General features: G+C 45.4%; 1 protein-coding gene across 3 annotated transcripts in view; it reads right to left on the bottom strand.

Annotated features, from left to right (window-relative positions):
- COL20A1 (collagen type XX alpha 1 chain) overlaps nt 1–12,003 on the bottom strand; it is a 45,400-nt gene that overhangs the window by 3,452 nt on the left and 29,945 nt on the right. For 2 of the 3 annotated variants that reach the window (XM_040575918.1, XM_040575919.1), the window contains 13 exons: nt 11,115–11,257; nt 10,588–10,697; nt 9,598–9,756; nt 7,504–7,581; nt 6,781–6,867; nt 4,806–4,859; nt 4,188–4,283; nt 3,625–3,678; nt 3,218–3,271; nt 2,808–2,861; nt 2,013–2,084; nt 1,527–1,562; nt 101–167 (listed from right to left, as the gene is read on the bottom strand). In XM_040575918.1, coding sequence (XP_040431852.1) covers nt 101–167; nt 1,527–1,562; nt 2,013–2,084; nt 2,808–2,861; nt 3,218–3,271; nt 3,625–3,678; nt 4,188–4,283; nt 4,806–4,859; nt 6,781–6,867; nt 7,504–7,581; nt 9,598–9,756; nt 10,588–10,697; nt 11,115–11,257 — 1,064 coding nt within the window. The remainder of the gene's footprint in view (nt 1–100; nt 168–1,526; nt 1,563–2,012; nt 2,085–2,807; nt 2,862–3,217; nt 3,272–3,624; nt 3,679–4,187; nt 4,284–4,805; nt 4,860–6,780; nt 6,868–7,503; nt 7,582–9,597; nt 9,757–10,587; nt 10,698–11,114; nt 11,258–12,003) is intronic. The other variant, XM_040575920.1, reaches the window with a different exon arrangement.

The following is a 12,003-nucleotide window of genomic DNA, read 5'->3' as shown; positions in this document are numbered from 1 at the left end:
CCCCAGCTCACTACAGCTTCATGCCATGTTCCAGTGTGCTTTTGTTCACCACTGCCAGAGAGGCTTTGACAAACCTGGGAGTCAGGCTGGTTATACTCACTCTGGATCATTCGCTCACAAGCCTGGCTGACAAGCTGGTAAATTGTGGCCAAGGACTGTGGTTCCCCCTAAAGTGAAGCATTATATATATATGTGTGTGTGTGTGTGTATATATACACATATATATACACACACACAAAGTATTAATATCTTTTATTAATGTTTTATCATAATGCAGGATAGCTTTCTGCCTATTATTTTATCAGCTTGATTAACAGAGATATTAATCACTAAAAAAATGCGGCTTTATTTATTTATCACAAAGTTCTGAAGCCGTGAAATTGTGATTGGAAAGCATCTGTAATTGCTTTTCTCCCACATAGAAAAGCACAGAAAAACATAGACTGAATCGCTGTGATAACTGAAGGTACCAAAAGAGGGAGAGTAAATTTCTCTCTCAAATTTCATCAAAAATGATAAGACAGTCTAACTTAATATTCTGTGATATGTAAAACTTTAAACATGATCAGATATTACAACGTCCTATCATTGTCTAAATCTTTTATGAATATTTATTCTTACTCCTCCTGTATTCCAAATAAATTATATCTGATGGTTTCTCTGTAAAGTTTTAGTAACGCAGGGAAAAGCAATAAAAATGTAAAAAGCTGCTTCAAAATGAACATTGACTCTATTTCTGAAAATTCATAGTTAACACATTGAAAATTTCTGGAACCATTTCTAAAATATATATCTCTGGCTGGACTACTGTGCAAATTACCGGGACTTATACAAAAGCTTGGCAAAACACCCACGGGAGGTAACAAGGAAAGTTCCACTGTGGGGGAGAAGTACAGAAAAGGAAAAGCTGGTGGGAATGGAAGGAGAATGATATTAAAAATTATAATTCTTAGGAATTAACTTGAAACAAAAGCTGTCTGTCAAAAGTAGCTTGCTCCTGTCTGAAGCTTAATTCACCTAAGTCAATCTTGGCAACGAGACTTGGTATCCTAGACAGAAATAGGATTTCTTTTTAACCATAAGTCAGGATGAGCAAAGCTTCCTCTCACAATAAAAAAAAAAAAAAAAAAAAACCCTTCAAAGGCAGTGTGGCTCTCCTGACCTGAAAGACTGTGCCAGAATATGCCAGAGGTTTGGGACAAATGAGCCCCCTCTTATGCAATACAGAAGAAAAAAACAAACAAAAAAAAACAGTGAAGTCCAGTGTTTTTGGTTTTAACATCTCAGCAATGAATGGATTGTCAATTGGCTTTTCTTCTTCGCTACTACAGTTGGCACTAAGCAGCTGCTTATTATTTATGTCCCATCAGAAGAGCAGGTGAGTGGAAAGCCACAAGCTATAGGTACATTAGGCTATTCAGCGCTAAAAAGGTCTTTATGTGCTGTAAGCACAAAGCAGGTTATCACATCCACTCTTTTGAGTGTAGGATGTAGCTGTGTAGCTGCCCAGTAGCAGAAAAACTTACTTTCTCTCCTCTTTCTCCTTTTGGACCTGGCAGCCCCTACAAGGAAAGCAAAAGGAAAAGTCAACATCTAGGAAGAGGAGAAGAAAATAAAGCAGCTGGAGCAGTGGCACCATGCACCATCAACGGGTATGCAGAAATTCCATAGATACAAACTTAGGTTTCCTAACGCAGTGGGTGGTTTTTAACTTCTGAGAATAAACATCCGACATCTAGACACAAGGTTGCCCCTAAAAGCCCAGTGCTGGCTGTTAGATGCTTAATATTGTGTAGCTGTAAAAGTACAGAGAGCAAAGGGAGGTAGGGTCCATTAAATGCTTTGTCAATAATTAAGTAGCCTGGGCTTTGCATATCCTTATGAAAGGTGAGTGTGAATTAAAACTCTTCTTTAGACACTGAGGAAGAGCTGCCATGGGAAGAGTACAAGGTTGCTTGTACTTGGTGTTTTCACGACTTGGCCTTCCCTGAGACCCACAAGCAGAAACTTACTGTTGGCCCAACATCACCCGGAGGTCCCTTCTCGCCACTGCTGCCTCGGGAGCCTGTCACTCCTTGGAAACCCTGCAGACATTAATTACAAGATGCAGATGAAAGTCCAGACACTTCCTAACTTTCTTTTTCTTTCTCTTCAAGGCTGACGTCTCCTTACAGCTCCAGGGGCACCAGCAGCTTGAGTTTGGAGGACTCCAGCAAGAGCATCGTAGCCTTAAGGTTTTTGTGAGTACCTCATCCAGCCACGTGTGCAATGCTAAGAATGTATCATGTGTGAGTCATCCTCACATCATCTCCTATTACTATCTCAACTACAGTCAGGCCAGCAAAGCTGAGTTTCACCAATAAACTGCAACGTGTTTTTTACCCTACAGGCTTTAGCTCCTTCATTACATATTCAGATTTAGAGACAGCCTAGAGCATAACCCTTTTCTTCAGTCTGCCAATACCATGCTGCTGGCTTTTTTCCTTTCTTTTTTTTCTCCTTTTTTTTCCCCATTTGAGACCTGTGTTTGCCTTTAAAACTTTACAACTGTAAATGCAGCTTAGAGAGTGGGAAGCGAACTTCACTTGGTCATCTCTTTGTGAAGTTTGTGTTCTTTGGAGCCTATAAAGGGAAGAAAAAAGAAGGAAAAAAACCACTAGAAATACTTTCATTTATTGTTTTCCAGCTGTTATGTTTAAGCTCCTTGTTTTTGCCCTGACACCCCTGGATGACAGATGGACAGCAGAAACCTCAAGCCCCTGCTGGGGAAGAGATTCCAAAGAGATCTGCATGGCCCATGTACTTACCCTTGGTCCAGGAGGTCCTGGAGGCCCAGCGGTGCCTTCTAGTCCCCTCACTCCCTGCAAAACCAAATCCAGTCAAACATTATCAAGAGGACTCAAAGAGACACAGTAAGCAGTGAGGTGGTTTCTCCCTGTGATGCTTTTACCAGGAGCTTGCCAGAAATGGGTAAAAAACACATCTGCCAAGCAGGCAGGAGTGTTGGCACCTGGTCAGTCATGCAAATTTGGCCAAACCTGATGTTACCCAGTATTTTTTTTTTATTTTATTTTTTTTTTTTTTAACTCCAAGGCCTCTAGCTTTGTGAAAATAGTCACTTATGCACCAGTGCATTAGGAGACCTGGATGTCTGGGGTACACTCAAAGCTGGACTTTAGGCAGCCATGAATGAAAACTGAAAGATGAGGTATTTTACCTTTGCACCTTGAAGACCATCCCTGCCTGGAGCTCCCTGCACACCAGGAATGCCCTGTAAATCAGAATTGCTGGGTAAAGTTGGCATCAGGTTATCATTGCCCTACTTCATCTTGTAACACGGGAAATAAGAAAAAGATGGAAGAAGAAACAGAGTTATTCATGAAACAGAGCAGTCACTGTCACCCCACCGTTAATTGCATTATCTCTAGCTTCCAGACAGGTCTTTCCTTCTCCCAGCAGCTGACTCAGTTTCCCTTGGGAAAGTGCTGATGACACTCCGCAATGAAACAGTTTCCAAGCAGACAGCAGGTACAACTCTATGGGTTTTCAGCCTTGTTTTAATTAGTTAACGGAGAAAATGGGCAAATCTTTGAGACAATTAAACAGAACGGTGTCTGCCATTACCTGCATGCCAGGACTTCCAGTGTCTCCTTTCTCTCCTTTTATACCTGGTGGTCCCTTTGAATTAAAATAAAAGCACATGGTTAAGCATGCTGCAACAGCCTTTAAGGGAAGCAGCATCCTGCTGCTACATGTCCACATCCCATATTGCTCCTGTGTGATGCTACGTGGAGCTTTGCAACCACAGCACGTTCGTAGGGATTCTGCTGTCCGAGACACGCACGCAGCAGCCTCCACCTCTGCTCCTTGCCAAGCGATGACGATCGCTGCAAAGAGAAATGCCTGAATTCTGCTCTGGGCTTGTTTTCATTAAAGGCACACTAGGGAGAGTCTGGACAGAAGCAGGTTTTTGCCAGAATGACTAAATCCAGGGCCTCATCAGCATGAAGAAAACAATCACCACCTCTCTCTAGCACAGCTGTCTAGCTGTTAATAAGGATGATGTCAATACGTAGGCCAGGTTTGGGGGGGATAGAGTGGGACGATTATTGGGACACTGATTTCTGGGGTATGTTCTAACTGCAAAGAGCAGGAGACAGAAAAAGGCAGTGGAAGAGATGACATACCACAGGACCCTGAATCGTGATTCCTTGGGAGCCTGGCGAACCTTGCTGTCCACTGGGGCCCGCTGGCCCCACTTGTCCAGGTGGGCCTGGTTCACCCTAAAGCCAAAGACATGAAATCAAAGAAAGAAAGAAAACAATTGGCTCCTGCTCTCCACATGGGCTGTGCTGCATGACCTGGGTCAGCATGAACCAGGATTCAAGATGAAGTCAGGGCAGCGAGGGAGTCTCCAGTAACCTCAGCTGCCTTTGCCTTTTAGGTGCAAGGTTTTGGTGCATCTTCCATGGGAGAAAATGACAGAGCTGCAGATCAAGCACAGCACTAAACTGACCATTCCCCAGCAAAGCTGCTTTCTAAGAAAATTGCTGACCACATACTTTGCATTAATTCAACACCGTCAGGCCCATCATCTCAATTTCCATAGCCCAACTGAGCATTTAATTAATGTGATCCCATCCTCCTCAGTGCATCACTTTCTAAGTCTCTGTGCTGCAGTGTGGTAGATCCCAGCCCAGGGAATCAAGCCCACACCAGGACTGAGAACACCCAGCTGCGCATCCTGCCTCTGATGCACCCTGCAGCAAAGGAGGCCAGTGGTGGTGCTGAGCTCCAGGACTCACCTTGGGTCCCGGCTCCCCCTGCTCTCCTTGCGGTCCTCTCCTCCCAGGGCTGCCCTGCCAGCAAGACACAAAGCTGTTGTTAATAATATCGTAATCCTTATAGCAGTGTGAACAGGAGCCTAAGGGACGGGAGTTGGTTCAGTTTGCTATACACAAACAATGGAAGATGATTCCTGACCCAGAGAGCTCACATGCAATGGGGACAAGAAAAAAATAATTTGAGTCACCTACCAAATGTGGAAGAGGGGAGGAGAAAGGACGGCACAGCCCTGGGTGCCAGGCAGTGGCTGCACTGCACTCACCACCAGCGAGGAGAGCTGAAGCTTTAACCTCTTCAACCTCCTCCCTTCAACCCCCAGCAAATCCATGCAACAAATGGAGAAGGGTTCACACGTGAACATGGGAAGGTGCTGGGGAAGAAATAAAGAGGGGCTCACGCCCGCAGCCCTTCGGGACTAGGCTGGTGTTTGTAACGTCATCCCAAGAGACAGACGCTAAGATCAGGGACAATATCTGGTGCTGGGGAGACCAGCTCAGCTCTGCATCCTCAGAACTCCTGGATCAGACAGGAAACTAATCTTCTGGTATGAACCAATACCATTTGAACCTTAAAATAACACGTGAACTTAATCTGAAAGTTTCTATTCTTGAATCTAAAAAAACAATGGATTTGGATTAAGAAGCACAAGCAGGCAGCTTTGCAAGAAGTGCTTTCAGAAGCACCCAGAAGCTCATTTCAGAAGTCAGCAGGGCCTGGTCAAAAAAAAAATAAAAAAATACAGCAACACACACAAGGTGGGACACAGCTTTGCTGGTTTCGAGCAAAAAGTTTTAAATGTAGCAGCGAGTGCTCTTGTAACCGCAGCAAATTGCCAAGGGCTTGATGGTGTGAGAATAAGGTTGTGTGTCAAAACTGTATTTTCCCTAATGCTTAAAAGAATCCTGCTCTTTAAAGAGTCGTACTGCAGAGATGTTTAAACCACAGGGCATGTGAGATGGTAATTATGCACTTATGATATTGAAGCACTCTGCAATAGCGGAGTGTGCTGAGTAATTAAACTTCCACTGGAATGAGCGTGTAATTACTCTGCATCGAGGAGCTGTTCTTTGCAAAGCATGGAGCTGAAGTCACAGTGAAACCACAGCTATGTGAGGGGCGATTTAAAGCCTCATCACATGAGCAAGGAGGCCAAAGTGGTTTCGTGGTTGCTTTCCACAAGAAAAGCACCTGGAGTGGCCAAAATTGGGTGCCCTGGGCAGGCTGTCAGGTTTTGGCTGCTGTGCGCACATAAAACAGTTTCCCTGAAACTTATAAAACACAGATTTATATTTTTATTTTGATAACCATTTCCTAGCATCTATTTAGACTGTTTCCTGGAACACACTGCATACTTAAAGACTTATCACTTTCCTAGTTTTCTTCATTGTTTCCTTGGAGGTCATGCTCACTGTGAAGAGAGCGAGCCCTGTGGACAGGCAGGACTGCCAAGTCTCCCCTTTCTCTCTAGGCTGCCCATAAGTGCAGACACTTATCAGGCTCCCACTTAACAAAGAATCCAGACAGGAAAGGTTTTTTTTGTTGTTGTTGCTTTTGCCTTTTTTTTTGTTGTTGTTCTTTTTGTCTTGTCATTTACAAAGAATTTCAGAGCTGGTGATCCACGAAATCTCTGCATGCACATGCACTGAGGGTGGCCTGTCCCCCTCTCCTAAGAGGATTAATGTGGCACGGGGAAACGCTCAGCCTGCTCCCAGTGCAGCTGTTGCACTCCCAAAATGCTGCAACAAGCACAGAGAAACAAAGCTCTGGGGTCTGTGCTGGGCAGCAAAGAGCTGCTCTCTGCTTTTACCTGGGATGAAGACCTCACTGAGCCCCAGAAATGTTATCCTTATGCCTGGGGTGCCTGAACAGCACAAAGCAACACCAGTGCATGAAATACATGCTGTTTTCAAGGAGCACATGGAAGGGTGAACTTACAGGGGGCCCTGGAGGTCCTGGCAAGCCTGGGCGACCAGAAGTGCAAGAGCAGGCAGGAGCTAAGGTCGGGCAGGTCTCCTCGTCCCTCTGAAAGGAAAGCAAGCCGAGGTGGCATGAACAGCTATGGAGCAAAAGTGGGATGGATGACAGGTAACATTTTCAGTATTTCAAAATTCAATCTTTCCAGTGGAGAAAAACACAAATTTTCTCTACCACAAAGAGATTTTTGTAAAAAAAAAATCAAGTGCCTTATTTTTCTATCAAATAGCACGTTTAGACTTTATATACATGTATGTGTATATGAACCAGCTCTGCCTTAAATTTGCATGACCTACAGAAAGATAATTTGCTCCTTGCTAAGTATTCACACGCCCCACAAAGCAACCTTCTGTGCTGGGGATTTGAAGGGAAGAGCAGGGGATGTTGTGCCCGAGGGCTGAGGGCTGGCAGCAGAACTTTAGTATTATCAAGGTGCTGTCATAGATGGGCTCAGGACAGGAGGGATGTGCACTGCTTTGGGATTCAGAGTCATCTTGCTTTTAGAAGCAGACACCTTTGTTCACTCCACCAAGACACATCCTGTTGATATTCCCAAGAAATGAGGAAAAAGTGATTTGTTTCTTGTGTCTACCAATATCACTTGCAGTGTCATTCCAGTGCCATGGCACTGTTCCATCATCCCCAGTTTCATCTCAGCTAGCAGAGCCATCCCTCTTGTCTTACCACTGCAGGAAGATCACAGCATCTGTCCTCCTCTGCCCCTAAGCTGTTGCACACAATCTGCAAAGACTGCAGTTGGAACTGGAGGGGAGAAAAGAGAGGTGACAAGAAGGTAGCATTGGCACACAGGATCCATCCCCAAACCTCATGATGTCCAAGTGCTAGAAATAATCTTCAGTGATGGTTTGACAGACTCTGCCACGTAGTCCCAACAGTAATCGTGCCCCAAAAGCCATACCATAAGTAGTAGCCCTGGCCACTGAGCGATTTACCAGCCTGCAGGTCTCTGCTAAGCCGGTCGCCAAGCAGCTTCACGCCAGCAAAAGCCAAGTCTCGGATTTTTCACGCAAACCCACAGCAGCAGGCAGGTCCCCAAGTAATTGGGTGTCAGCATTGCCAATGTGAAAACAAACTTCTCTTCGCTCCCTTCAGGGGAATAGACATAAGAATACAATGGCAGCAGCTCCCAGGAGAGATGCGTTCCTCTCCCAGGAATCCTGTCCTGTCTTTCTCACCACATCCCTCACAACTGCCACATCTTCCCATTGTGATTAACACAGGAGCATGCACTGCAGAAAGCTAAACAACAACAACAAAAAAAAAAACAAGGCAGAGAGGATTTTTTAATTTCCTTAACACAATTTCTCATCTGTTTTTCCTTCCACTCCATGCATTTAACAACGAGCAAGCTGAGGGAGCGTGGCACACAGCATACAGATAGGTGAACCCCACAGATCGAGCAGCATTTAAAGATATCTTAAATAAAACAAGGTTCCACAATAACCAGTTATGAGACACTGTCTTCTCAAGGGCAGCAGGGCTGTGGAAGATGTGAAGCTTTGCCGGGCTTGAAAAGCATCGGGAGCAGAGATGGCATGGAGCTGTTCGTTAGTCAGCTACACCTCGCTAGCTAGCCATTAGCAAGGAGAATTTAGGAGGGATAGGGAGAGCACAGACTCCTGCCCCCTTGGCTGCTGTCTGACAGGCTTGTGATCAGTCTAAACTGCTTATTAAACTGCTAACACTTATTTCCTAAATAAGTAAATACTGCTTAAATCCCACTGTCCTCAGGTTTGTTATATAGCTGATCCCATATCTTACAGGCAACTCCAACGTCCACTTTTTCCCTGGTACATCCCAGACCTCTGCTTCCCTCTTTGAAAGGAGGCAGGTGGCGATGCACATGGGACAAACTGTTCTTTTCTTTGAAGCAAGGGAAGTTGCAGACCAACTGATGTTCTGTTTTCCCCTAGATTCCTAGGGCTAGAAGCAGAACCAAGGAGAAAAATCTTCACAGCCACGAGTAACTTCCTTCCTACAGTCCCACTGAGCAGTTGCCCCTAATTCTGCACATTTAACATTGCTGTTTTGTAGGGTAAATATGGCAACAGACTCCCAGGCAATGGCACACATGGCTGGTTTTGCCTTTGGACAATGCACGGGGCTGTCACAGGGACAGCAGTGAGCCCAAACTTCCCCTTGTTCCGTTCTCCTATAGGGAGCGGGCTCTCTGAGGGCTCTACAATGCTGAAAGGGCATGCCTGCAGGCCGGCACTGAGTGTTGGGGTTGTTTTAATTCAAATTGCTGCTGACAAAGAGCCTCTATCCTGAAGGTGGTTTTCACATCATTTGCATGCAGACACCCAAGCCCAAGCACGACGGAGATCGAGGCCCCTCCGGACTTGTTGCCCTCAGTCACTGGCATTGCCCAGTGCCACTCAGCGGGGACAGATGCCACGACCTTCCCTTTCAGGAGCAATTTCCTGCCCCTCCTGTCCGCTGCAGCCTGCTGGGGCAGGGTCTGCACTTCCCCATCCCAGAGGATGTAACATTGGAGCAGGGGACCTGCTGGCGCTGCTGCCTCCGCTCACAGACCTCAAACAGAGGTAGGAGGGGAGAGGAAGAGAAACGCTGTGCCAGGAAAGCTCATTAAATCGCAGAGATCAGCAGGATCAGGACACAGTCCTGCGTCACAGCAGCCTTTGGAGGTGTTCAGAGCCAGAACGACATGAGATTGCACATCTCTCCATCTGTCCACGCCAGCCAGCTCCAGATTTAAGCCCCCAGTTTCCACAGCGTGCCCCTCCTGGGACTCACCGATGCTGACCCACTCCTGGGCCCTCTGGTCCTTGTCACTTTTCCCAGCATGATGAAGCCAGCTGTGGAGATGCTGCCAATGGTGTTGATAGGTTTCTCTGCTATTTTCTTACAGTCCAGATAGAGTTTGATCTTGAAGCGGCTCACTGCCACGTGCACCTGGGTGGAAAGAGCCAGGCTGGACTTCAGCAATGCAACACAGAGACTTTTAAACACATTAATGCCTGCTACCGAATTCCCAGAGTTGGAAATTTAAGCAAGAGTCCTGGTAAAAACAAGGGACCAGCCAGCCATCCCCATGGGAAGTCACAGCCTCTTCAACAGGCAGCCCTGGTGGATGGGCACTAGACTAGGAGAAAGGAAGCATCTGCAGAGACAATAAACATTTTGTGGCCAATGAACCTGAAAATAGCATACACCTGCAGGTGCTGTGAGCACCCTTCATTCCCTCCTGCCTCTGGACAGAGCTCATCACTGCCTTTGGCTCTCAAACTGTCCCTGGCTGCCCCCTCTCAGGCATTTCTGACACCTCTTCCACAGATTCCTTGGTAAAGCACATATATGAAAATACGTGCTATATAAGTAAGTACCAAAATGGCAAATGTATGTCTTTTACAAGGAATTAATTTAATATACGCACTGTGTATTTTATTCCTATGCCATTTCATGTTATTACCATATATTGCATATAAAAATGATGGCCATTTTGTGTGGCTATAATTAACCCATCCCCATTAGCATTTAAAAAATGAGTCAATGTGCAATGCATTTTAAGAAGCAATCAATAAAATTGCATTTTGCACATGGGATGAACCTAAACTCTTTACCATCATAAACTTCAGCACATCAGATAGGTTTGCTGGTTCCCTAGCAATCTGGATGCAAAGCACTTATAATCACTCCTCACTTTGCACAATACACATTGATGGCAAAATACTCTCAGACAGGAATGAGATAGTGAGCTACATTTCTCCCTTTTTTGATAAGGACCTTATGAAAGCTCCCATAGAATATCTTCTTCACTTCCTGTTGGTCAAAGGAGACTTCCTGCAAGTCAGCCTTGTAGTCATGGTTGAAATAGGTCAAGGATTTCTTACTGGCTACAGGGAAAATAGGACAAATAACAACTTAGAATTAAAAGAGAATTTGATTTCACCGACATACTGAAAAATAAATAAGTAAATAAGCTTAAACATTGTGAAAGACTTCATGTGTTATAATCAAATATTTCTAAACAATGGAAAATAAAGATAACAGGTAAAAATAAAGAATATATTACAAGTAGAATAAAAATGAAAATACAGCTTTTAATTGCACAGGGAAGCATTTAAAATGTGATGTTGACAGCAACAACGAAGCTTCCTGAAAACTGCTGCTGTATAAAAAAATAAAAATAAATAAATAAATAAATAAACCGTAACCCCCACAAATATCCAAGTGAATACCCAAACGAGTTCTGCTGCCTGCAGAAACATATGCAAATACCTGGAGTTAACGTATTCAACATGAAACCTTACGGTCAAGGTTAACACCGAGGAGGGGCTGGAAGTCCTCGTCTGTTATTTGCCACACGGCAAATGGCTCCTTGGGGGTCTCGGGCAGGAGGCGCAGGAGGAAGCTGATGGTGTGCTCAGGTGGGATTGCAAAGAGGTGGATGTCACTGAAATGAGACAAGCCAAGGAAACATCAGTTGCATAAAGCAGTAAAAGCCAGCAGACAACATCCTTCAGACAGGGTTCACCTGTCACGTTTCTTTGGACAGCTTGGAAAAGCTTCAGCCATGGGACTGGAACGTGATATGCCACAAGAGAGCCTGGCCCTATTTTGTGCACCCCTCTCAGGCTGTCAAAGCGTGAGCTGAGTGCTGAGCACACGATGTGAGGTCCTCGAGGTGCTTCCCCTGGTGCCACGGGGAGACCCAGGTGGAGCAGTCGGTGTCAGTCCATCACTGCCAGAGCTGCCCCAGAGAGCGCCAAAGACACAGCAAGTGCAGATCTAATGCCTGTCAAAATAGAGCTTACAAGAGATCAGACAACCTGTCAAGCTCCAAAACTCTTGCCCAAGCATCCTCTTCAAAATGAAGGAAGAAGGGTTATTGCGTACCATGGGGTAAAATTTTAAGTCTGATCAGGAATCAATAGAAATGCCCTGGAAGGATAAGCACAGAGCCCCCAGAAAGAGCTGTCTGCTCCCCATGTCCCAGCTGCAAAATTTGGGCTCAGCTCTGGAACTTCTGAGCATGCAGCAAAGCCCATCAGCAGCTGCTGGCAGGGCCTGGCTTCGTCTGCAGCCGCTGCCAAGCTCGTCAGGGAGCACTGGGCAGAACTGCAGGGGGAGGATGCAGGGAGGCGAAGAAGGTCAGATTGGTTATGCCTGAAATACATCTGTAATCTGAAACAAGATGCA

Source organism: Cygnus olor, chromosome 16 (assembly GCF_009769625.2).
Source record: "Cygnus olor isolate bCygOlo1 chromosome 16, bCygOlo1.pri.v2, whole genome shotgun sequence".
Classification (NCBI taxonomy): Eukaryota; Metazoa; Chordata; class Aves; order Anseriformes; family Anatidae; genus Cygnus; species Cygnus olor.
Note: the sequence above shows the minus strand (reverse complement) of the source record. Positions and strands in the feature narration are given on the sequence as shown.